Source organism: Cricetulus griseus, chromosome 3, assembly GCF_003668045.3.
Source record: "Cricetulus griseus strain 17A/GY chromosome 3, alternate assembly CriGri-PICRH-1.0, whole genome shotgun sequence".
NCBI lineage: Eukaryota > Metazoa > Chordata > Mammalia > Rodentia > Cricetidae > Cricetulus > Cricetulus griseus.
Window position 1 is genome coordinate 36,161,091 of NC_048596.1, and position 27,323 is coordinate 36,188,413.

Genomic DNA, 27,323 nt, shown 5'->3' on the forward strand with positions numbered 1-27,323 from the left:
TTTTAAAGGACTGGGTGTGGTGGTGCACACCTTTAATTCCAGAATTCAAGAGGCAGAGACAGGCAGATCTCTGAATTTGAGGCTAGTGTAGTCTACATAGTGGTTTTAGACCAGGAAGGAATATATAGTGAGTCCCTGTCTCAAAACAAAACAAAATGGGGCAGAGACAGTGGTATAACCCTGTGTGGGGAGAGGATGAAGTCCTGAGTGAACAGACATTGTTGACAAAGGGCACAGCCATGTCAAGGACCCCATGTCAGGACTATATGAAATAGTAAGACCTCCCCCGGTCCAAGCACTGATGTTGACTGTGTGTGCAGAAAGTACCAACCACAGTTTTCTCCTCCCTGATGACAGCAACCTGAGACTGCTTCCTTACAGAGATTTCCTACCATGCTTAACTAACCTGCCTCCTCCTCTAGCTTATATAACAAATACACCGAGTCTCCAGGCTGCTAGTGTGTCTCCATTAGAACCTACAGCCCACTGGATCCCAGCTTTCCTGTACACGTGTCTGTGGTTTCTTCATTTCCCATCACCCTAGTGAGGTCAGTCCTAATGCCACACAGGTCATGGCAACCCAGACCTCTTAAGACTTCTAAAGTCCCACGTCCCAGAGGCAGATGCTTGAAGATTCACTCAGAGCTGTATCATGCCTTCTCGTCCCATCCAGTTTCCTGACTGCTCTGTAGCAAACGCTACATAGACAGTACATTTTAACTTTTTATCTTCCCATTCTTCCACCTAACTGGGTACTTGTTTATTCTCTAGACAACCGTTTTGATGGCGAAGAAGCTGAGGATCAAAAGGAAGGCTAATAACACATCTTGGTTTGCTTGGTACTTTTCTGCCCCCAAAACTGAAAGACCCTCATGATGGGGACCTTCTCAGTCCTGGACAAATCAAGACAGTGTCATACCAACTAAATGCAGAAGCAATGGCCAGAATTGTGGTTTTCACTCATCTTACACATACATAGAACCCCGAGAATGAACCCAGACAGACTCTTGTTTCTCAGTGACTAGGAGACTGAAAACTATTTCAACACGCAAATATGGCATCTTTATGTGGAAGTAGCAAAAACTGGTTGTAACAATGACTGCTCATTACGAACTTAAAAATTACCCACAGGACAGCATGCACATGATTAATTTTACTTGATAGTAAATGCTTTATAGATATTCAAATTTGAGGGGTACTTATCTAAATGGAAAGGAGACAAGTGGAAAGATCTCTGAGCAGATGTCAGAGTGTTCTATTCCCCAACCCCCCTCCCACCCCATCAGTTCAACTCATCCACTGTATTTCCGTTCTACCAGGTGGGTTAAACCTTCGCAATTTTAACACGAGGGAGCATATTTGTTAGCTGATGTGAGTCTGAGCCTGTGCCATCTGGGAAAGGTAGGGTTAGTGTGAACCTGCTGTTGCCAACTGTGCACGTGATGACATGCTACATGTCCATCCTGCCATGGGAAGAAAGACATTCTCTGCCAGCCTTGGAGTTAGCTGCTAGAAATAGGTCAGCCTGTCTGCCAGAGTCTTATGGCAGGAAGAGATTAGACAAGGATAAGCTGCTTCTTAATGTCATTTTATGTTGCTTACTGGACAGTGTTATTGTAAGAACACCTTGCTCCAGAGGTTATAGAAGACAGCCAAGCAGCAAAACCCTGTTTGCTGAGCTATAAAGGCAACACACTGGCTAAGCTACCCTCTGAAATAAAACTGCCTCCCTTCTGGTCATTCCAGGTCAAAGCAAGCCAGCTGCAAAACCAAACAGGATATGCACTAAGGAAGTCAGACTTTTAGGTCAGTATGTTGACTGCTTCAGGTTTTTATTTTATATATTTTTATTTTTATTTATTTATTTGAGACAGGAGTCACTATGTAGCTCTGGTTTACTAGAACATTCTACATAGATCAGGCTGGTCTTGAACTCACAGAAATCACTCTGCTTCTTCCAAGTGCCAGGGGTTAAGGGCTGTGTCACCGTGCTCATCCTTAAATAATACAGTTTTTAAAGGAAAGCCAAACTTGAAACTGGTGGCTGTGACAACCTAATGTTAAACTTTAGAGTAGGTGACAAGTTAGTTTTGGGCCTAACCACACGTTCTTTCCCTTTTCCTCTCATAGTTAACTTCTGGAACGTCTTGCTGACATTTGGTGCCTGGATTACTGCAGAGTCTACAGTTTCAGGCCCAGTGGCACCTTCCACTCCCCATCCTTTACTCCTCCATCTTGAGGCTCATGCTTTCCCTGCCTGTGTAATAAAATCTTCCTGTGCTGTTAGCACTTGCAAAACAGCTCTGTGTGTAACTGCAGTTAGTATGTCTGCCCTTAAATAAGGATCTTGTGAGATAATCATGACCTCAACTTAAGTAGCTTCCATTCTTGGGTGCCGTGCCTAGTAGAGAACACTTGACAGACCACTGGTTTGACAGCTCACATCTCTTTTGACCAAATCCACTGTGCTGACCGGGGAGTTCAATTGGTTTCAGGAATTCCCTACTTTGCATGGCTTCTGATGTCAGAGTTAAGGCTGACGATAGGTCATCAAGAGGAATCACTGAGATTGTTTCATTCTGCAGTTGGTCTCATTTCATTTCATTCATTGGTCAAGAAGGCATATGATTTCACATAGTATTGAAATAATATCTATTTTTGCCATTTACTTTTGTCAAGGATGAACTTTCACCAGCTTACCTTCCCCTAAAAAAGAGGTGAACATGGTGGTTCTCAAAGCTGGTTATTTAAATCAGCACCATGTCTGGTAACTTGTTTGAAATCTAAGTTTTTAGAACCCAGATCAAGTATACTGATTTAGAAACAATGGAGAAAGCCCCCCTCCCCCAACACACACACACACACACACACACACACACAGGGCAGAGAGCACTTCATGTCTATTTTCAACTGTAACTTGAAGACACAGATGAATCCTTTCTTGTGCTGGGATTATCCTCATACCACCCCATCTGTACCTTTTTGCTGACTGGTCTTGGGGCTGCAGTGGAACCTGTAGCATCATTATTGCCAGAGCAATAGTAAGACATCCGGCTGCAGTTTCGATCAGCAATCTGAAACACATAAACCATAACCCACTGTCAACTGATAGTGAAACACTGGAAGGACAAAGTAGCTCCCTGGAAATCACCTCAGAACTCATTTTTAATATATGTCCTTTTCTGTAATAGAACCAAAATAATACATATATAAGTATATATGTATTATATTATATATAAATACAAAACATATATAAATACAAAACAAAGCAAAGAAAGTAAATTAATTTTATTTGCTCCTGAGATAATCACTGTTAATAGTTTAGTGTGTAGTGATATGGAGTAAAAGTGTAGTTAAGACACAGGAACCAAGCTCAACTACTGGGATCCCCCCTGGGGATAAAGCAGGATGTTTGGAGAGCAGCCCTCCTACAAGGGTGGTGACAAAAACCAACCAAACAAACAAACAAAAAACCCAACAAACAAACAAACAAACAAACAAACCCCCAAACAAACAAACAGGAACAACAAAACCCCATTAGTTTCAAAGAAATAAAGAAAGAAAAAATACATAAACACAACAGAGATCATTCTGGAAATGCTCCTGACTGGGGAGGACTCTATTCACAAAGAGAGAGAGAGAGAGAGAGAGAGAGAGAGAGAGAGAGAGAGAGAGGGAAAGGGAGTGAGAGTGGCAGAGAAATAAAGGGAGGGAGGGAGAGAGGGAGAGAAAGGGGGAGAGAGAGAGGGAGAAGATGAATATGTACTTACAAAGAGGAGAGATGGAGTTCAAAGGAGGCGGGGATACACAAACCTTAGATTCAAACAGCATAACCCACATGGGACAAAGCACTGAGAAGACATGCAGTCCAGACAGAAATCATGTGGTCTATACAACAAGCAGGTGCTAGGAAAGCCCCTCTACTCCAGCCTGATGGGAGCAGTGCCAAGAATGTGAGTCAGTGGTGAGGGGCCGTTAGAGGCCAAGGCCTTCCCTGTACAGCTAGCTCTGAAGACTTCAAACCATGCAGAGTTCTACACGGAAGGAATTCCACAGGCTTCGGTGAGACTCATTAGCTCCCGAGAAGTGGACAAGTAGTGTGTGAGGACCAAGATTCAATGTCAGGAAAGGAGGAGGTCATGGGAGGCTTGATGGCTGACGAGACTGTGGCAGATAAGATGCACTCTTTTTTTTTTTGGTTTTTTTGAGACAGGGTTTCTCTGCGTAGCTTTGGAGCCTATCCTGGCACTCACTCTGGAGACCAGGCTGGCCTCGAACTCACAGAGATCTGCCTGCCTCTGCCTCCCGAGTGCTGGGATTAAAGGCATGCGCCACCAACGCCTGGCAGCAGGTGGATTTCTGAGTTTGAAGCCAGCCTGGTTTACAGTGAATTCCAGGACAGCCCAGGCTACACAAAGAAACCCAGTCTTAAAATAACCAAAAAAGAGGAAGAAGAAATAAAGAAGGTGACTTCATACTAATTAAAGAAACAATTTATCAAGAAAAATTACAATTATAAACATATATGTACTAAAAATTAGCACACCTAATTTCATAAAACAAACCCCACTGTATTTAAAGGGACAGATCTAAACTAAATACAACAATAGTAGGTAACATCAAAACCCCTCTTACCAATAAACAGCCATGCAGACAAAACAAAACAAAAACAAAAAACTAACAGAGACATCAGCATTAATTCACATCATGAATCAAACGGACTTGACATATGTCCACAGAATCCACACAAAATGCAGAATACTCGTTCTTCTCCATAGCCCACAGAACTTTCTCTAAAATAGGCCACATTGCCCAAAATGCAAAACAAGTCTTCCTAGGAAATAAAAGTAAGTCGAACTTTTTGTAATTTTGTCTGATCACAGTGTAATAGAACTAGAAATCAATAATAAGAGAAAATACAGAAAATATACAAACTATCAGAGATTGAATAACATTCTATTGAATGATGAATATGACACTAAGGAATCAGGAGGGAGGGGCTGAGAACATGGTTCTGTGGAGACAGTTCCATGGGCAAAAGTCCCTGCTGTATAAACTGGACATCTTGAGTTTGATCACTGGAACCTACTTAAGAGCAGGGGGAGAGAACTGATTCTACAACGTTGTCTTATGTCCTCCATATGCATTCTGTGGTCTGTGCACCTCTACACCCTACACATACACATACATACACACACACACACACATACACTCTCTCTCTCTCTCTCTCTCTCTCTCTCTCTCTCTCTCTCTCTCACACACACACACACATATACAAATGATGCATTTTTAAAACTTTTCTTAACTCAGATAAATATTGAATAATTTAGTAATGTACCTCAAAGTCTTAGAAAAATAAGATCAAGCCAAATTTCCAATTAGTAGGTATAAAATGATCTACCAAAGTCAAATCAGTAGATATAAACAGTTTAAGCAGATCTACAACAGGCATCAAGATTGACACTGTAATAAAGTCTCCTAATTAAAAAAAAAAAAAGCTCAGGTACAGATGGAGTCACTGCTAAATTCTACCAGACCTTCCAAGAATGAACATCATTCCTCAAACTACTTTAGGAAACAGGAAACAGGGAGGAGGCCACAGACTCATCCTGTTAAGCCAGTATTGTCCTTCACCCAAACCAGAAAAGAACACAACGACAATAAAATTCTAAGATAATCTCCCCTGAAGAACATGAATGTAAAAGTTCTCAATAAAATACTTTAAGACAAAATTCACTGCGTGCCAGAAAGATCATTCTCTGACTAAGTGGCCTTCCTGCCAAGGACAGTACAGATATTTAAATCAATACATGTAATACACATAGCCATAGACTCAAGGACAGAAGCCACGTGACCTCAATGGATGTAGAGAAGGCCTTTGACAAAGTTCAATAACCATTCATGATAAAGTCTCTGGAAATGTTAGGAATAAAGAAACACATCAACATAATAAAGGCTAGACATAATTCCAAACCGATTGTGCTGGCTAGTTTTATGTCAACTTGAAAAGAGAGCCTCAGTTGAGAAAATGACCCTTCACAGTGGCAAGGGCAAGCCTGTGGAGGAATTTTCTCCACTAACAATTGATGTGGGAAGGCCCAGCTCTCTGTGGGCAGTGCCACCCCTTGAGCAAACAATCTTGGATATGGTAAGAAAGCAGGCTGAGCAAACCATGAGGAACAAGCCAGTAAGCAACAGAGTTCTCCATGGCCTCTGCTTTAGTTCTTATCTCTAGGATCCTGCCCTGCTTGAGTTCCTGACTTCCCTCAGAAATGGACTGTCATCTCTGGAAGTGAAATAAACCCTTTCTTTCCCAAGTTGCTTTTGATCATGGTGGTTTTAACCACAGCAATAGAAACCCAAGATACCTATATTCAACATTGTATTTAATGGGGAAAAACTCAATCATTTCCATTAAATCAAGAGCAAGACAACAGTATTCACTTTCTCCACTCTTATTTAATATAGTCCTTGTAGTCTTAGCTAGAACATTAAGTTAAGAGAAATGGAACAAGAAAGGAAAAAGTCAAATTATTCCTATTTGTAGAAAATATAGTTGCATACATAAAAGATATTTTTGTCTCCACCAGAAAACTCTCCAGAGAGTTTACCTTTAGCAAGGCACCGGGAAACAAAATCAATATACAACAATTAGTAGCTTTTCTATATACCAATAACAAACTCACTGAGAATGAAATCTGTAAAATAACAGTCTTAAAATACAGAGAAACAAATCTAACTAAAGCAGTGAAAGACCCCCTACAATGGAAAATTTAAAGCCTGGAAGAATGGTTTTATAGAAAACAGCCTTTTTGTGATCACAGGTTGGCAGAATTAATATAATGAAAACATTTTTAATACTGAAAGAAATCTACACATCTAATAGTACTCCCATCAAAATTCCGATGACATTCTTCACAGAAATAGAAAAAATTACAATATGGAAGCACAAAAGATCCCAAATACCCAGAGCAATCCTGAGCAAAAAATATTGGAGGTGTCACAACAAATATATGGTTTCAAATTATACTACAGGAGCATGGTAACAAAACAGCGTCATATTGACACAAAAATAGACATGTAAATCAATGTAACAGAAGAACCAGAAATAAACCCACAAAGCCATGGTCATGTGACTTTTGACAAAGATGCCAGAAATGTACATTGGATAAAAACAGCCTCTTTAGTAAGTGGTGCTGGGAAAATTGGGTATCACATATAGCATAATGAAACTAGATCTTCATCTCTTACCCTCTATGAGCATCAACTCAAAATGGGTTGAATAATTTAACATAAACTAGAAACTCCAAAACTGTTTGATGTAAGGCACACACTTCAAAACAGCAGCAACTACTTTGAAAGAAAGAAAGAAAGAAAGAAAGAAAGAAAGAAAAGCCCAAGAACTGACAAATGGGATTGCTTGAAATTAAAAAGATTCTGTACAGCAAAGTAAACAACACTTTAAAGAGACAACCCACAAAAAAAGGTTGCTACTTATATGTTTGGATATATAGAGCATTAATACCTAGAATATAATAAGGACACTAAATACCAAAGAATGGAACAAACCAGTCAATAAATGGGCTAAAGAACAAACAGTTCTCAAAAACAAAGTATAAAAGGCCAATAAAAATATGAATAATATACAGGATCTTTAGCCATCAGAAAAATGCAATCCCAACACTCATGAAGCCGAGGCAGGTGGGTCAGGAGTCCAAGACCAGCTTGAGTTACGTAAGACTCTGCCTCCCTGAACCAAGAAAAAGGAGGAGGAAGAGGAAAACATAGAAGCATCAATACCGAAATAATCTTTGCAATTATAGCTCACTCTCATCACAGTAGCTTGTGATAATCTATTATTTATGATTTATTAAAGCTTGCCTGAGGATTCAGAAAGCAAAGCCAGCCACAAGCTAAAGAAGCCAGGCACAGCAGCCAGAAGTTAGGAGATGATGGTACACACCTTTAATCCTAGAACTCAGGATTAAGAGATAGATGGATCTCTGTGAGTCCAAGACCACGCAGATGTACACATGTTTGATCCAGTCCTAAAGAGAAAGAGCTCACACAAAGATGATCTCAGCACCTGGGATTACACACTTTTAATCCCATCATTAGGAGGTATATAAGACAGCAGCAAGGTCTCAGTATCAGGCATTCATTCTCCAGGCACACTGAAGATAGGAGGCATTCATTCTTCAACCATGTAGAGAATAGGAACATCCCAGCCCTTTTAGAGGTAAGACCTCTCTAAAAGCTTGGCTGCTTTGCTTCCCTGACTTCACCTTGAACCCCTATATCTGTCTCTGGATCTTTTATTTGTCATATTACAGTAGCTATCATCAGAAGAGCTGTCATTTTGGGAGGCAGTAGCTTAAGAAGTCACCTCTAACTGGGGAGCTATGGGCAGTTGGCTTTGGGTGGAGGAAGTCAGCTTTCTTTATGAGTGCGGCTTCTGATAAGTAAGTAGGTCAATCATACTCCAGTGGATGACCCTGCACCATGAGTACAGGTATATGGGCAGCACAAACTTGACTTTGTGGGTTATTTTAAAAAACACAGAAAATGAGGACATGAAGTTTGGTGTGGATAGAGAAATGGGGGACCTTGGAGGATCTGGGGTGAATATCATCAAAGGGTTTGTGTTAAATTATCAAAGAATTAATACAAAATGAAAACAGTTGTCATTAAGAAAATAAACATGCTGGGTGATGGTGGCACACGCCTTTAATCCCAGTACTTGGTAGGCTGAGGCAGGTGGATCTTAGTGAGTTTGAGGCCAGCCTGGTCTACAGAGTGAATTTCAGCAAAGCAGAGCCACACAGAGAAACCCTGTCTTGAAACCTGTGCAACCCCTGCCTGCCCCCAAAAGAAAAGAAACATCAGCAAAGTGCTTCTGAAGACGGATGGAAGAGAACCCTTATACCACTGGTTGGTATGTAAACTGGCCCAACCATTATGGAAATCAGTATGGTGGGCCCTCAAAGACTGAAAGAGCACTACCCTCTGACTCAGCTAGACCACATCTGGCTATGTACCAGAAAGACTCTCAGTCACATACTAGACAGCTATGAGCATGTCCAATTTATTGCATCACTATTTGTAAGAGTCAAGCAGTGCAAACGGCCTGTCTATTCACAAAGGGGTAGAGAAGGCGTTGTAAGTGTACACACAAAGAGGTTTTATTCAGCCATAGAGAACAAAGTTCTATTGTTTACTAGAAAATGGATACAACTGGAGACCATCATATTAGGTGAAACAAGCCAAACTCAGACAAATACAAATGTATATGTTCTCTTATGTGTGGTGCCAAGGTTGTACATAGACACACAAATCCACTTAAATACATATGAAATGAAAGCAGAAGGGAAGAAGCAGACTGGTGGAAGGGATAAAGGGAATGGAGATGGAGAGAAGGGTATTGAGGGGTGATGGTAAAAGCACATGAGATACTTGAAAGAAACTGTCTTTATAAAAACCCATCACTGTGTGCAATGAATATGGCCAATTAAAAAGCAAGACAAAGCATAAACACCAACTCCACATTAATAGTTTTAATTTTAAAGAATCACATGATCATCTCCGTAAAAGGACTATGAAAGCTTTCGACAGAGGTAGAGAGATGGCTCAGTGTTTAAGAGCAGTTGAGGTTCTTACAGAGGACCTGAGTTCAGCTGGTCCTCTTACAGAGGACCAGCACCCACATAATGGCTCATAGCCAAATGTAGCTCCATTTCCAGAGGATCCAACACCCTCTTCTGGTATCTTCTGGCAACTGGTATGCTCATACATACATGCAGAAACATTTCCACGTGCAAATTAAATAAATGTTTTATAAGAATATTTGACAAAGTCAGCATAAGGGAATCAAGTCATGGTGGCTCATACTTATAGCATTCAGGAGGCTGAGGCAGGAGAATAGCTGTGAGTTTAAGGTCTGTAGGAGTTACATACGGAGTTCTAGGCTAATCTGGGTTTACAGAAACCCTGTGTCAAAAAACCTAACAACAGTGGGGCAGTGATTGGTGCGTGTCTTTAATCCCAGCATTCAGGAGGCAGAGATAGGCAGATCTCTGAGTTCGAAGCCAAATTGTCTTCCGAGCAAGTTCTAAGACACCCACGCCTACACAGAAAAACTCAGTCTCGAAAAACAAACAAACAAAAATCTAAAACAACAACTAAAAGATTCAGGTACCATACAGTTCCTTCAGTGTTTTGAGAGAACAGGGAAAAAGCAGGAGAACAGTGCCCTGCCATGGTTCAAAGTTGTACTACACCAAACATCAACTGTCAACCCCTTACTACAAAATAACCAGAAAAATATTACCTTAGCATATCTGGAAATTTAATATTTTCTTTTTTATTAAAGAAAATTTAAAATCAAGGCTGTCAGCAACAGCCGCAATCATGTCTTACCTAGCCAATAAGAAAACAGTAGTGCTGGCCCCTGTTTAAAACCACTCTCTGGGTGGTGGGGGTGAGGACACCTCATTTGGAGCATTTGCTCATTTCTGTGTCAAGCAATAACAATGACAACACACTTATTGCAGCTTTTTTGGATATGATAAAACCCATGGGATTATGAACTTTAGAGGGATGAACTCTATGGCATGTGAATTGCATGTTTTCAAAATCCTAAATAAAACATCTGTGAGTCATTGAAACTGTTAAGATAATGAAAAACAAGGGAAGTCTAAGAAATTGCCATATGCACGAGAAGTTTAAGGAGACAAGACTGGAAAATGCTGTGTGGACCCCTGGAGAGGATCTCAGAAGAGAAAAAAAAAAAGACATTAGGGAAAATCAAGGAAATGCAAATTATGTTAATGATAATTACACATTTATATTGGTTCATAAGCTGTGATAAGTGTACCATTCTAATGTAAAACACTAACAACAAGGAAACTGAGTCACTACAGCTATGTTGACAACAATTAAATGCATATTTTAAAATAGTTACAAGAAAGGACTTTTGAGCACTTCTAGCATGAAGGAATGATATATGTATCTGAGCAACTGACATGCTAGATTGCCTAGGTCTCATCACTATACACTATGTAAGTGAATTTAAATATTATACTGTATCCACTGAAGGTGTCTAACTGCTCTGTGCCAATTATAAAGGATAAACAATACATCGAAAGTACTTTTGAAGACCTACATGAGACCCTAGCTCAAAATAAAACAAGGAGTGTTTACAATGCCATAGCTCAGCAGGAGAAAAGCTCCAAGTGCTATCACACAGGGGGACTGCCACTAATGACACTGTAACAAAGGATTCAAAATAGCTAGGCAAGACAAGTATGTTAGTTAGCATTCATGCCACAAAGGAATGATGTCTAAATGTCTTAAACACCCTGACCTGATTACCATACAGTGTACTTGTTTATCAAAATACCATACTTTATCCAGAAACGTGTATGGTATACATCAGCTAAAAAGCAAAACAAGTGTGCATGGCCTTCTGGGGCTGCCATGCCCCTACCTTTGAAGACATGATGTTCTTAACTTCCTCGTCCGCTGCACAGTGTGCCCCAGCCAGGTCTGGATTGCTGCTGCTCATCACACGGGCCTGTATCAGCTTTGAACTCACGGCAGCAGCAGAAGTGCGTCCATAGGTGTGGTATCGGGGGTCGGGGATGGCGGCAGGACCACCTGTACCCCAGCAGCCAGAGACATGCCAACAGAAAGGACAGATTCAGTTACAGAGCTTGAGAAGGACCCATTGAGGGAGGAGTAGAGCTAAAATGCAAACCTATCAGATGGGGCCTTGGAAAGAGGCCTCATTATTCTGTAGCTGTGAGGGGCAGGGAGGCAATGCTGGTCAAAGTGGCAGGGTGTGAGTGAGGTGGTGAGAAGTGGGGAGGGCTGAGAGGTGGGCAACTGGAGACCAATTTGTCACTGCCACAAAGAACCAGACCCCAAGGTTGCCAGAGTTTTTGAAATCTCCAGCAGAACCAGAAACATGAGTATTTTTGTTTGATCAATATTTATGGAGGAAGGTTGCTCAGAATGAGTCATCCACACTCATTGCTTGAGGACAGGCATATGCAATGTATCAGAGTGAGTCTAAGTCTTGTTTGAAAATTGGACTGAAATTACAGACTTACGTAAAATATGACCGCAGAGACTAAAGAGGTGCAAGGTTTATTTGGATGTGGTATTTTTAAAAGTTCATTGATGATATTTTTATATCATGCTACCCAGACATTATGGTTTATTGCCTATGTAAATAACTAAGAAGAACAGTGAGGTGAATTATTATTAACTTAGCTTGGGGGAATGGGAAGTTTTTCTTATATAATTAAAGTTTCAGAACTTTCAGTGTGTCATTGCCATTGGATAGATACTGTTTGTTTTTTGTTTGTAACTATTATTCTAGAATCTGACACAGTCAACAGTTCTCCAATCTTTTAAAGCAGAGCCTCAACTGAATCATGAATTGGTAATGGGATAAAGGTCACTGAGAAATTACGGACTAGTACAGCATAAAGAGAGATGAGAGAGAGAAACATCTAGACGCTTTTAATTTCAGCACTTATATAAGTTTTACTTTGAGAAATAAAACTGAACCTTTAGTCCCATGGCAGTGGTATGAGGTGGTACTCTGCTAGGTACTGTCCCCCCAGGAAACCTTACCTGACTTGGGTGCATCCCTGTGCAGCTCAGGCAGCCGGAAGACATAATGCACGTAGGAGGCCAGCAGGCAGTTCCTCCCATGTTGGTCCTTTCTCAGGTCCTTGCTGTTGTGCAGGCTGTTTGCAATGGCCACCACAGACTCAAAGGCAAACTGGGAGAAGTTTGCTGAGGAGCCAAAAGAAACGACAAGTTGAGGTAGATGTTCTCAGGCCGATAACAGTACTGACCACCTTAGCTAGGCAAAAGAAATGATGTGGGAAGAAGCTATGTTTCAGGCAACTCCAGTGTTCCAGCTTTGCTCACCACAGACATGCTCACAGTCTCTCTGTGTAGCTCAAGCTGGTCTAGAACTCATTGTACTCCTCCAGTATCATAACCCACCATGCCTGGTTCACATTCTATTCCTTTTTCTGCCTTTGCTAGGAGCAGTTTCCCACAACCAGGTTGTGTCCATGTCCACATGCCACCACTCTCTAAACTCAGCTGAAAACAGGCTACGCTATGCGTCCTGCAGATTGACAGTGTCAGCATCACCTTGGGCTTTATCCTTAGACACTACCCCAGATCAGCTGAATCAGTCTACATTTCCACAGGATGCCCAAGGGATTCGAGAGCGATCTATAAATCTGTCCTGCAACAGATTCTCATAGAGACGAATCTTAAAAATGTATACAGCTTATGACATTCCCCACAGCAGGTCCATGCAAACTTTCTATACCATACCGGTCTGATGCTCCAAGCCCTTCATCATTTGGCTTTAGCCAACTTTGTTTCTGTTTCTGCTCAAATTCAGCTATGTCCTAGTGAAGTAGTTATCAGATTATCCCATTTTGTGGTCTTTCCTCCTTCGTGACTTTGCTAATGCTATCGTCCTCACCTGGAGTGGCTTCCTTGCCTCTTCCCACAAAATCACAGTGACCACAAAGTCAAACCACCCCTTTTACGCTCAGTCTCCTGCATGAAGCCTACAATGCCCCACAGTGATAGGAATCCAAATCATACCATCTGAAGCTGTGCCTGGTGGTAAATTTAGCCTCTCCATGAAGGCAGGAAACCATTCCAAGACCTAGTGTATTTCTCACAGTTTTTCTGCCTCCTCCTTCCCACACTGTGCCTTCCATAACATTAGATGAAGCAGAAGCAGTTTCCAAACGAGTGCTTGCTGACTAAGTCCTTCGTTGTCTCCATGTGTATATTTGTGGGGTTTTGTTCGTTTGTTTTTTTTCTTGATACAGGGTTTCTCTGTGCAACAACTCTGTGGAACTCTATTTGTAGACCAGGCTAGCCTGGAATTTGCAGAGATCTGCCTGCCTCTGCCTCCTGAGTACTAGGATTAAAGGCGTGCACCACCCTGCCTGGCCATGTACATATGTGTGCACATATGTTCCTGTGTGCATGTGCATGTGCATGCAGAGACCAGATGCTGACATTAGATGTCTCCCTCAATTAATTGCTCTCCACCTTTTTTGTTTTTTGATAACATGCCTTAACTTGCCAAGCAGGCTATGATGGCTGGCCAAGTGAGCCCCAAGTATCCTCAGCAAGTAACTGAACTGCTGCTTCACCTCCAAAAACTTTAATATTAAGGATCCTATTTAAAATCATTTTTAACATCTCTTTCTCCCCCATGCCCCCCCTCTCTCTCTCTGTGTGTGTGTGTGTGTGTGTGTGTGTGTGCGCGCGCGCATGTGGAGTTCAGACAACAACTTATGGGCGTCAGTACTTTCCTTCTACCATGTAAATACCAATAATCAAATCCAAGTCATCAAGCAGGCTTGGAGACAAGAACCTTCATTTGCTGAGCCATCCTAACAGCCCTAAGAACCCATTTTAACGCTCTCTCTTTCTCTCTCCCTGTCACCTCTTCATTCCCTTCTCCTCTTCCAAAAACATCTTCTACATTTATTTATTTGATTTGATGTATACGAGTATTTTGCCTGCATGTATACTTGTGTACCATGTGAATGCAGTGCCTGTGGAGGTCAAAAGAGCCATCAGATTCCTTGGAACTGGAGTTACAGATTGTTGTGAACTACATGAGTACTGGGAACCGAACCTAGGCCCTTTGCAAGAGCAACAAATGCTTTTAATCATTGAGGATCACTCTAGCCCTTCTTCCTTTCTTTTATAAACATGTAGGGAGTCTGACAAGACAGCACTGGACTTGACTTCACGACAAAGGTTGCACAGGTTGTTCACAGCATTTGTAGGTTTGTGGAAAGCTGAGATTCATTAGGCAAACTGCCTGGCCTAGCCATGCTTCCTCCCAGACCACAGGCCTCTACCTGTTTGTCCAGCAATGACCATGGGCTGCACAGAAAGCTGGAAGAGTTTGTCCAGCACCAGGTGGAGGAAGAGCACCAGGGGCTCCAGGCGGGAGGAGTTCAGGCAGATGATGCTGAGTTTTAGCTCATGCTCCAGTGTGCTCTCTGTGATCTTCTGGTCCAGAACACGGATAGGGAAGGTCACTTGGCTCTCCAGAGAGTGGCAAAGGGTGAAGAACTTCTCCAGGTGGTTGTCCTGGGAAGGCAGAAGGTAGAGGACTCTCATGAGGTGTTATTCTTTCAACATCCACCCAGGAATTTGGTGCAATCTCCTAGCCAGTGCTTCAGATTAGAAGTCCAAGTCCCGGATACTTCTAGCAAAGATAATGGACTTTTTGGTAGAATGTGATGTGCAAAATATAACTTTTTTTTCCAGGCTGGCCTTGAACTAACAGAGGTCCATCTGTCTCTGCCTCCCAAGTGCTGGGATTAAAGGTGTGTGCCACCACTGCTCAGCTAAATTAGGACCTCTTAAGTACTATTAATCAAAGAAAAAATAAATCAGGCTTCAACTCACTCCATAGGCAGAGTTGTTGCACTAGGTACCACAGGCCAAGAAAGGGGGCTACTGAGATGTATAATCCAGTGACAAGCTTTGACATTCCTTACCTGGGTGTGAACGGAAGACACAGCTTGCACTTCAATATTAAATACCCCCTTATGGCCCTCAGCCCACTTGATGGGGGGATTCTGTAAAGGGACTTTCTGTGTTAAAGAGAGAGAAAGAAAAAAAGATTAGCAACGGTGATTCCCCTTTCCAACTGTTAACAAGCAACTTGTCTGTGAATGGCAGGTTCTACAAACAGAGAACTTCACAGCTAGGAGTCAGAGTTCTTTAGTTCAAGTTTGATTCTACACCAAACTAGGTATTTTCACACTGATAAGTCAATCACACCCCTGGGCCTTAGCATTTGTTCAGATGCTAGGAGAGTTAGCTGGGTAACCCATCTCTAAGCACTCAGGCAACACTGCTGATCTGTGATGCTGGGTATGTAATTAAATGGCCTTCCCATTGATCAGGGATATCAGGACAGAGATTGGAAACTTGAATGGGTTTGAACACCCGAAATTACTTCATTTTTAGCAAAGTGTTTCTAAGTGGTAGTCTTGGCATGGTTCCTGCTTGTTCATTATGCTTCTTCCATTTCATTGACCACCAATATTTTCTTCCTTAGGCCTCAGAGATACCTCTTTGCTTCAAGCTCCCATCAGTATTACATTTCTGTAGACTCTAGGACCTAGAGAGATCAGACAGTGCTAGAGCAAGGAGGGCCCAGCATGGGTTTTGTGCCTTTTTCATCAAAACTATAGGAAACATGCTGTTTATAGGCATAGGACAAGGGTGGTGGCAGGAAATGGGGACCCATGGAACTCTCTGAAAGGCACAAACTATAGCCCTAGCTCATAGAGCTCTACTTGGCCCACAGGGCATTGGACATTGTTGTGAATTTGTTAATGTTTAAAAATCAGCAAAGTTCTTATAACAGACTAATTTCTAACTTGAGAGCTGGAAGATCCAAGAACACCAGCCTTGTCTCCCTGCACAGTTCCAGACTGTGGATCAGCCTCATTTAAATGACTTGGTAGATTCCTGTAGACACTGGAGTTTGCATTTGTATTCTAAAATAGTGGCAGTCAATAGAAACCCAATGGGAATCAATAGTACTTTTTCATGAGAGAGGACTGAGAACAACTTTAGGGAGTTGGTTCTCTCCTGCTGCTACGTGGGTCCTGAGGATCAAGATCAAACTCAGGCCATCAGGCTTGGTGGCAAGTATCCTTATCCACTAAGTCATCTCATCAGCTTCAAAATTTTTAAATTGTTGAGAAGCCACATTAAAGAACATGTGAGAGCATTTTCAATAGACTATTTCATTTAACACAGTATGGCCTACTCTTTCTTCATTGAGAAGTCAAAAAATTATTAATAAAATACTCTATTTTTTCAATACCAAGACTTTGAAATCTAGCCCATATATTACACTAACAGCTCTGAGTCAGAACTAGCCCATTTAAGATCTCACTAGCCACCTGCTACTGCTGTATTTGATAGTGAAAGGCAATGTGTGGCTGAGGGTGAAGCTATAGGTAGAAATAAGAAAATATATTTGCTTCAGCATTATGTATCTCTTGATAAGCACCTACTCAATTACTGTCCACTGCACCTTATAGTCAGATATGGGCTTCATTTCATCTGTGAGAGTTAGAGACGGTAGCTAATGTGCCCACATTCATGCAGTTAGAGAGTAGAAGATTGGTATTTGGGGATTTGTCTTAAAAACTCAGGTTTAGACTGGTGTGGCGGCACATGTTTGTAGGGTGGTAGAGGTAGGAGGATCAATCAGGAGTTCAGAGCCATCCTTGTCTACTTGGTGAATTTGAGGACAGCCTGGGCTAAATGAGAGCCTGTCTTAAAACTGTGTTTTAAAAATTTCAACAAAGGAACAACAAAATCTCAGGTTTTATCTATGCTTTTGAAAAAAACATAGGAGTCTTATCAAGTAAGACCATGGAGCTTAAAAGCTGAAAATCAGGATTTGTTTTTTCTTGGTTTTTAATGATGGTTCACTCATCTGTAGACTTTGGCGATCTTCCTGCCTCACCCATACTGGGATTATAGCATGCACCACCTTGCTTGGCTCTGGAAAAGCAGTTGTGAGGGTTTGTGTAAGGTACTGTATGCCAAGGACATAAAGATGAACTGGGATATTGATGTCCTCATCCTGGGGTGTCAAGGAGAAAAGCATTAGTTTAAAACAGAGGGAAAGAGCTAGCCTGGGGTGACAGAAAATGACAAGGAAGGAAGACTGTGAAGGGACTATCTAAATTCAGGGTCCTGGAAATTTCTTCCACTTAAAGTTCAAAAGAATTAAAGGAAGAACTACAGGGTATGTCAACCAACACCACACAGGCCACATCTGGACCCCAATTCAGACAAGTGTAAAAACATGATCCTTGTGGGGAACAGAAAGGTGGTTGCTGAATTGATAAAGGATGGTGTTCAGGATTGTGTTAAAATTTAAGGTCCACCAATGATACTGTGTTGGCTAGAAAAAGAGTCGTATTTTCATGATACATGATAAAATATTTATGAGTAAGATGACTTGCTCAAAAATAACACTCATTGATGTAAACCGATTCTAAAAGGGTGAGAAATGTGATAGTGGGCTTAGAGTCATGAGACTATCTTTAGACTCCGGCATTGCCACACACTGCAAAGACAAGAGGAATAGCCAAGGCAGGAAGGGCAGGGGCTCTGCAACTGACATCTTTATAGTCCATCCACCCTGTCTGTGACCACTGGCCCACCAGAAGAACTGCCGATTCAGGCCTGGAAACATTCCAAAAGGATGCTTGATAGGTGCAGCATCTATCACAAGTGGGATCAAACTGTCTCCTAATCTACAGACCCGTGACGTTCAGACAATTAGAGGTAGCATTGCCTCAGGTGCGCTTTGCATCTATAGAGCATTCTAATGTGGTGATGTCTAAGTGAGTAACATTTCTTTCACTGCCAAATACGCCTCCCATCCTGTCGGAACAATGTGCTCTTAGAGAACACAGGGTGCCTAGAGATGACAACCCCACAGAACCCCGCAAGTAGCCTCAGACTTCACACACATCCTTGGGAATGGGAAGTGGGTGTGGGGAAGCGATCCCAGACCACAGCTCGACAGGAAGCAGCTGGCAGACAGCGCTGGTTACCTCAGCAGAATGTATGGAGTAGTTGGGTGGCAGTTTTTCCAAGGCAACTGGGAGACAATAGGATCCGGTTTGAAGACGTTCATTTAAGAGAATCGGCAGCCACTGAAACAGATGATGTCAAGAGCAGAGTGGTTTTTATAGCTGCACATAACCCTGGCGATTTATCTAGCTCAGAGCCATCAGACAACACTAAACAATGATTAGATATTGACCAGGTCTCCTGGCAGCAGCAGTTTTCAAGCCAGTTCTTTGCATTGTAAATTCCCTGAGAGTTCCTGAGATGGTAATGTCAATGATTTGCTGTTTTCTGGGCCACAGTAGTAGCATTTTTTTTAATGGCTAGTATTAGCTCCTGTCTGAATATCAATGTTCATTTTACCTTTCATGTTTTTTAAAGAAATAGCTTTTTCTCCTGGAGAGCTAATAATATATACGAAGCACTTAAATTTGGAAATAACAGATATTGCAATGCTTTTTTCCCCCTTAAATAAATGAATATTCATTAAACCCAGCAGCTTTTCATTTGAGGAACCTGTCATTCTCTTAGCAAAGACATTCCTACTCTCTGCTATAATCCAGACTAGCACATTTTATAGCTCCTCACAGGGAGACAAGCAAGAGAACAGATTGTAGACTCTCTGCAGGGACCTTGGCTCCATCAACAATTACAGGGGGAGGCAGCAAGCTGAAAGCAACTCACCGAATACCCCAGAAGACTTTCTCCCGAGGCTCCTTGCTTCTGCTGGCAGCTGATGTGGTAGAAGGTGAAGAGGAGGTGGTGATTCACCGTGAGCTTGGCAGGGAGCTTAATTTTTACTTCTTCATAAAAGTCGGGAGACCTGTATTAAAAGCACATTGGACACAAATCTCTTAGGATGACTCCCTGAGTATGAGGCATAGCACCACCCACCCTCTGTTCCCGAGCACCTGTGTGCTGTGGGCTTTTCATTTACTTTATCCTGCTCCTAAGCTGTAAGGCCTTGAGGCCAAGCTGAGACTATGAGAAACATTCCACCTACATAAAAACACTCACAGTCTGAAGGCTTTGTTAGAGAGAAAGGACTTTACCCACACAGTGGGAAAACACAACTTGGTCTGGGAAGAGCATCCTCAGGTTCAGAGTGCTGAACCTGACCTCTCTTCCTGTCTCAGCCCCAAGAGAAGGCCTGGCATGTGGCTGTCCTCATCAATGGACTATGCTAAGCTTCCCATGTGTTACCCATTTAGTCCCCATGGCAAGTGTTTACATGAGGCCCCTAAGGAGTCTACTTATCAGGTGAGAGGAAACCATACCTGACATCACAGAGATGTCCTTCTCAACCTGTGACATGTGAACAAGGTTAGACAGACCCATCACTCACTTTACTGATGCAAATGAATAGACCATTTTTCCTTTGGTTGGCTTAAAGTAGGTTAGGGGAAAATGACGAGATGACCAAAGAGAGCTGGGCTTTGCTTCTGGCCCTCTTTGGCTCTCAAATAAAGTGAGAAAATACTCTTCTTCACTTCACACTAAATAATCTCTTTACCACCATTTTTAAATAATCAAATAATATTCAATTCTTAAAGATCTTTTCTTCCTCAAAGCCTTATTACTTACAAAAATTATATATTGCCAACACAGAATTCTAAAAAGAATATAAACTTCTTCTGACACCCAGTCCCTATGTTGCAAAAACTGTTGGGAAAAGCACTCACGAAGTTCAAAACCAAACCCCTAAAACCTGGGAGATATTTAAATAATTGCAGCATGTGTTCAAGACTCTAAAATATACTCACTTATTATGGTATGTAATTGCTGTGTACACTTCCTGCAGGAATTCAGGTCCACTGGACTTCCCAAAGATGACCTGTTTATCAATGTGAAGGAACCAAGTTAAAAGTGACTTTTGACTCTATCAAATCATCTGCCATCACATCAACAGGATACTATGTTCTCAGAGAGTTGTAGTTTATAAGTTAGGGGTAAGTCCTACAGTTGGCATGATCACACAGACTAAATGTGGGGATGAAGACTGACTAGTGGCCAAGGGCACAGGTGTGAGACTTGAAAACCAGAGGTCACCTTACTGTCTCAGTACACAGACATAACATGATGACATCACATTCATTTGTCCTTAGTGAGATACTAGGATCTTTTCCCCTCTGAGGAGAAGGACTTGGCCATGTAGGAGATTGTGGTCTCCACTGCCCTGGCCCCCTGTGTGCAGATGCCTCCTGGGGTCTGCTGCAGCACCAACAGCACATGATTTGACTAGTGGACTTGCTCTTGGGCAAAAGAAGAGCCTTTTCCTCTAGATGCAGCAGACCAGAGACCAGGGCCAGGGCTTGGTGAGTGGAGAGCTGGCTGAGATTTACCACCACTGTCCCCTGGCTGAATACATTGGTCACACACAGGGTCTGCACATACACACCTGGAAGTCGGAATGGGGAATCTGCCAGGGTTAGGGCAGAGAGGACAAGGGGAGACCTCCAGACCTTCCTTTCCTTCCAAGCATCCCCCCTCTTCCACCTCTCCTGACACTGTTGCAAAAGGACACCTTGCATCAGAGAACAGGTTGGAAGGAGGGGTGACTTTTTGGAAAGTAGATATATGAGGAAAGGAAGTACTAGGAAATTACTTTCACCAGAAAAGGATATGAGGCAAAAAACCCAACACCTCTCCCTCCCTTCACTTTGTGCTCAGGCATGGCTCCCACAACCCAGGAGTTCCATACATGCTAAACAAGGGTCCTATTAGTAGCTGCAATCTTAGCTGAATATTGTGCAAATAGTAATATCTAACCAACCATGTCCAACTAGCAAATTTGGGCATTTTGGGCTTCTTAGATAATTCTATTCTAGTCTGTAGTATTGGTTTATAGTCTGCCTCAGGATAAAGGTCCATTTCTGAAAGGTGTTGAGGTGGTGTCATTATTAATAGGCTATGGCTCATATTTTTTTTTGTAAATGGTCTCACACTCACCAAAGAGCATATGTGGAAGAAATTTAGCCAAATAATGAGCAATGAGCCACCTCACCCCCTAATTTGAAGAGTATTAGAATGACATGGCTCCACGGGCAATGTGGAGAGACCCTACCAGACCGTTCAGTCCCTTAAAATGGTCTTCAGTTCCAAGCTGTGACATCTCACAACGGCATCACTTGGGAAAGAGACTTAAGGCAGATGCCATTTCCCCACCATCATCCTAGGGACAATTCTGGACTAGCCAGAAAGGTCTCTGCGTTTGTTATGTAGGCTATGCTGGAACAGAATACTCTGTACGTTGAGCTGGATGCACCTCACTGGTAAAGCATCATCTAACATGAGACCTTGGGTGGGTGGTGGACATACTGAGAACTTAAGACTTCACCCCTGTGAACTGACAAAGTAGCGCACAGCCCACCAAACACTATCCTCTCCTTACTGGCATGGCATTGCTGGGGTCTTCTCCACACATAAACTGGATCTTTATTGTAATGTTCCGGGCAGATGCTAGTTTGTTAGCAAAGTTCAGTCTCTGTGGGTAGACGTAGAGAAGATTTCTGGAAAAGAGAGAAGCAGATAATCAATAATCAATATCTAGAGTCCACTTCTGCTCCCAGACCAATACCTGAACCTGAGGTCTGAGGCAAGGCTGTTGAGCTACGTCATCACCTGTTCCTGTGGCCCTGGCCATGGTATACCACAGTAGCATCTCACAAAGACCATCGAGATCAGCTACCACCTCAGAAAGATATTTATTATTGATGTCTCACTAGAAAAGAGTAAATGAGCCAGATGGTGGTGGTGCACGCTTTCAATCCCAGCACTCAGGAGACAGAGGCAGGTGATCTATGTGAGTCTGAGGCCAGCCTCTTGCTTTGTTGAACCTTGTTTCTCTAAAGGGAGGGGAGGCTCATTGGAGACAGGACGAATGAGAGTCTAGGAGCTGGTAGAGTTGTGGTAGCCTTTCTAGGCCATTCTGGCTTCACACAGTAGCATCACTACCCTGACTCAGTGGCAGCTGGCACACCCCTGATTTTTGCCCCTCATTTTAAGCTGTCCTCCTTCCTGTCCCCTTGTTGGCTCTTACTCCTGTCTGAACCGAATATTTCTTACATCCAAGTGAAAAGAAATGTAAGGCAATAACTTGAATTTAATTTCAAAGGACAGAATATTTAATGAGCCTACCCAGGCAAGCAGATGATGGATCATGGTACAATAGAAGGATTGGCTTAGAATCCAGGGGAATTCGGGTTGGGAGGCACCTAGTGCAAGCCAATGTTTTATAAGATGAGAAAATCACAGCCTTGTGAGTCAGCCCTTGAGAGGCAGAGGACCCAACATCCATTGTGTCTTCTCTGCCCTCTGCTATCTCAGTGGTACCTGCCAATCTGGTTCATCAGTCAGAGTAAATCTGATACAGTTGAGGCCCAGGTGCCATCAAGACTGGACACTGGTATATTAATGCACTGAAGAAAGTTGATGTTAGTACCACAAGAAGTATGTGTCCATACATGGGTATGGGTGCATAAAGATGCCTATCTAGGGAGTATGTACACCTCTGCCCATTGTTCATTCTTGCTCATCTGCACTGTCGCCACTTTTATAAGAGGATTAATATGTATTGAGCAGTAGAGATAGGATATCCTGAAAAGGGTTAATACTGGAGCCAGGGAGCAGAGATTGGAATCCATTTTTGCTTCTTCTACCTGCATGAGAGACTTTGTTTCTGGAAATTTAGACTTTGCAAACCTCAAAGGGACTAATAAGTGCACCAACCTATAGGTTTGGTGAGTATATAAACCCAGTATTCAGGAGGAGGGGTATGGGTTCTGCTGCAAGTACCAGGCCAACCTGGGCCACACAGCAAGAGACCCTATTTCAGTTAGAGGGAGGAAGGGAGAGAGAGAGAGAGAGAGAGAGAGAGAGAGAGAGAGAGAGAGAGAGAGAGAGAGAGAGGGCAACACCCTTGATCCCAGCTTTTGAGATGTAAAGGCAGGCAGATCTCTTTGAATTTGAGGTCAGTCTGGTCTACAGAACAAGTTCCAGGACAGCCAGGGCTACACAAAGAAACCTTGTCTCAAAAAACAAAACAAAAAGAATAGAAAGGAAAAGAAGGAACTTAATTAACGATGGCTATTACAATGATGGTTTCTTCCACACAGCAGGCAAACCAGATGCACCCTCCACCCTCCCCTATCCTCATCCTCTCCATTCCAGACCACTTTCACTTATCATTTGGAGCATAGAAGTTCTTTCTTTCACTCTTGTAAAACCGTGTGTGTGTGTGTGTGTGTGTGTGTGTGTGTGTGTGTGTGTGTGTGTGTATTTTATCTGAACATATGTCTGTGTACTGCATGTGTGCCTGGTGCATGCAGAGGCCAGAAGAGGGTCTTAGATCCCATGTTTTGGAGCTATAGATGCTTGTGAGTCATCATGTGGGTGCTGGGAATCAAACCGGGGTCCTCTGGAAGAACATCCAGTGTGCTTAACCACGGAGGCATCTTTCTATTGTAGCAGTTCTTTCTCAATTCACTTTGTTCCCACTCTTCCCTTATAACCAGCTACTCCTTACACAGTCCCAAGAAGGGTCTTTGAAAATATAAACAGCATGTGTTGGGTCTCTCCTTACAACGTTTCCTAAACTTTTGCTGTGGGTCTTAATTGACTTGGTAAAGATTTATTCATATGTAATTGTTTTGCCTGTGTCTATGTGTGTGCACTGTGTGCATGCCTGGTGTTCTCGGAGGTCAGAAGAGGGTTTCAGATCCTCTGGAATGAGTCATGGATGGCTGTGGGTGCTGGAACCAAACCCTTGTGAGTCCTCTGCAAGAACAACAAATTTTCTTTTTTTGTTTTTGCAAAAGACAGGGTCTCTCTTCATAACATTGGCTCTCCATCAACTATATAGACCAGGCTGAACTCAAACTCAGAGATCTGCCTGCCTCAACCTCCCCAGCAGTATACCACCACACCCAGAACAAATACTTTTAAGCAAATTCTTCCCATGACCTTTTTTTCACAATTTCTCTGACTTTATTTCTCATTGTTTTCCCACACTGACCTTGTTTATTTGTTTGTATTTTTTTCTCACATGGCACAGTTCTTTCCTGATATCTAACTGATCTAACGCATCCCCCTGCATCTGTCTCTCATACACAAATACAGGCTCATGTTATTTTATAGTCACATCGTTCTATCCATACATGCTTATGAAAGTAATATACGACTATGGATGTATTATGTGCACAGGTTTTCACCACTGAATGGCTGAAAAGCACAGATTAGTATTTGATACCAAAGTATTCTTCTGTAGAAGAAAACAGCAACCTCTTGTGAGAGCTTTGATTTCCCTAGGCTGTAAGCACCTGAGCACGTGTTACTTTGTACCCATGTCCTTGTTTAATGTATATACTGTGTATGTAATTTTATAGCAGCTTAGGGAAATCTTAAGCTTTGATTGTGGATTTTGGAAGTTGGGGACAGAATAATTGAAATGCCCTATGACTCAGCTCTACTGCTCCCAAACATTCATCTAACTGTACCCTACTACAGATATAGTCGCTCATACATGGTCATTGTAGCCCTATGCACAATGGCAAGGAAATGGAATGAACCCAGATGCCCATCAACAGATGAATAGATAATAAAACATGGTATGTGTGCACAATGGAACTCTATTCAGCTGTAAAATATGAAATTACAAAAATCTTCAGGAAAATAGATGAAGTATAAAATATATTAAGTAAGGTAGCCCAGGCTCAGAAAAACACACAATTTTTCTTTCATATGTGGATTCTAGCTTCTAAACTTATTTATCTTAAAGTTTACGTGAGAGTGGGTGTAAACAGAGGCCAGAGAACTCTAAAGGGAACCCTTGGAGATGGCTGGGTAACAGAACATGTGTATTTAAAGGTGGAGTGGGGAGCCAGGAGATGGAGAAGTAAAACTATGTATGAAAATAGCTAAAACAAAAACTCAGCTAAGTCTATGTATGAAAACACTATAAGGAAGTCTGCTACTTTGGAAGTTAATAAACTAATAGGCAAATAAAATAATTAAAACAAAACACAAAAATCCCTCTAGGAAACAACTAGCAGACCCCTTCAACCCCACATAATCCCTCACCCTTGTCAAGAGAACACTAACATTCTCGGTGTTTTGGCCTTTGTCTACTGAGAGTAAATACATTTCTTAAGGTAAAAAAGAAGAAATAATTTTCTTCTGTGTTCTTCGCTCCTACCCAGACATACGTGTTGATTTAATAACAAACTAGTGATACAGTCTGCATTAAAGCAGATGACTAGTCCTGGATCCTCCCAGTGTGACACCACAATGGCCTCACATAGAAAAGCTCTCTGCTTCCTCAGAGCAGCACTGTGGCCATTTCAAACACTTTAGCTGTGTTTTAAAAATTCCCCTATGAAGCCTTCTTGGCAGAGGCAAAGCTGAAGACTCCAGGAGCCATTTGCTGCGGTGGAAATGCAGGTGAGTCCATTGTACCTAAGAGAGGCTCTGCTTGCAAAGAGAAAAGCGGGTGCCCTTCAGCTCTTCAGCAGCCAGAGGGCAGGACTGATTCTGCAGAGCAAAGCTCCAATGTCTACTAACGTCAGCCTCTGCGGTTAGCTGATGGCTTTTATGCAAGCATTCAAAAGAAAGTGGCAATCCAGATACATTATTTAAGCAAGGCAAATAGCCGAGGAGGTGATTTTGGTTTGCCATTCATACTTCACTTCCAGAAAATCTGTCTGAGATGTAATAGGAGTAGCTGACATAATTTCACATTTACTATGCACAGGTGCTGCCCCTCAGTGTCGGATAGAAGCGTTAGGGTTAGGGTTTTAAATACACAAAGAACAGATTAAAATTGGAAATCTCAGAGCTTCATACTGGTTTTAAGTTTTGACAGTTGTTTTAGGTAGCGCTCATTGGTCTTGAACTTCCCGGTCTTTCTGTGTCACTCTTCTGAGTGCCAGGAGGATTACAGGCAAGTGTCGTTAGGCCCTGCTTTCAGAGCTCAGTATTTCCTGTGTTGTGGAATTACTCAGAAAACCGGCAAACCTAATGTGTCTGTATTTTTTAAAGTGGAAGTATGCATTGCAAACATACACTTATAAGTGCTTCGCTTCACAACTCTGTCATTGCCTGTGGACCAGAGAGGAACAGGAGGCAACCAACACCAACTTCACCTGGGAGCCAGCCCTGCAGGCACCGTGCCCTACATAGTCAACTTCAAGACGCACTGGCCCAAGAGAATTGGTTTGCTTTTAATCTGCAGACATATGAAGCCCAGTGGTTGACTGTGATCCCCCACCACCCTCATATTTAGGCTTTACTGCTAGAAAGTTCAAAGTCAAATCTATAGCTCACTGTTTGAGAAGTTGACAAAAACCTTTAAAAATTTTTGTGTATCAACTTTGGCCAGGCCAAGAGTGATTTCTCTTCCTCCATTTTTCCTATCAATCTGTAGTGGTTTCAAGTGAGAATGGCCCTGAGGCTCATATATTTGAATGTTTGGTTCCCAGTTGGTGGACTGTTTAGGAAGTATTAGGAGGTGTGGCCTTGTTGGAGGAGGTTGTCACTAAGGCTGGGCTTGAGGTTTCAAAAGCCCAACCAGGCCTAGTCTCTTTCTCTTGTCTGTGGGTCAGAATGGAAGCTCTCAGCTACTGCACTAGCCTCATGCCTGCCTG

General features: G+C 42.3%; 1 protein-coding gene across 2 annotated transcripts in view; it reads right to left on the reverse strand.

Moving 5' to 3' along the window:
• Positions 1–27,323, reverse strand: part of Dock8 (dedicator of cytokinesis 8) — a 197,814-nt gene that overhangs the window by 65,978 nt on the left and 104,513 nt on the right. For both annotated transcript variants that reach the window (XM_027406492.2, XM_027406491.2), the window contains exons 15-23: positions 22,076–22,193; positions 20,448–20,518; positions 19,369–19,507; positions 18,669–18,770; positions 15,573–15,668; positions 14,925–15,159; positions 12,640–12,804; positions 11,486–11,655; positions 2,979–3,074 (exon numbers count right to left, since the gene is read on the reverse strand). In XM_027406492.2, the coding sequence (XP_027262293.1) occupies positions 2,979–3,074; positions 11,486–11,655; positions 12,640–12,804; positions 14,925–15,159; positions 15,573–15,668; positions 18,669–18,770; positions 19,369–19,507; positions 20,448–20,518; positions 22,076–22,193 (1,192 nt within the window). The remainder of the gene's footprint in view (positions 1–2,978; positions 3,075–11,485; positions 11,656–12,639; positions 12,805–14,924; positions 15,160–15,572; positions 15,669–18,668; positions 18,771–19,368; positions 19,508–20,447; positions 20,519–22,075; positions 22,194–27,323) is intronic.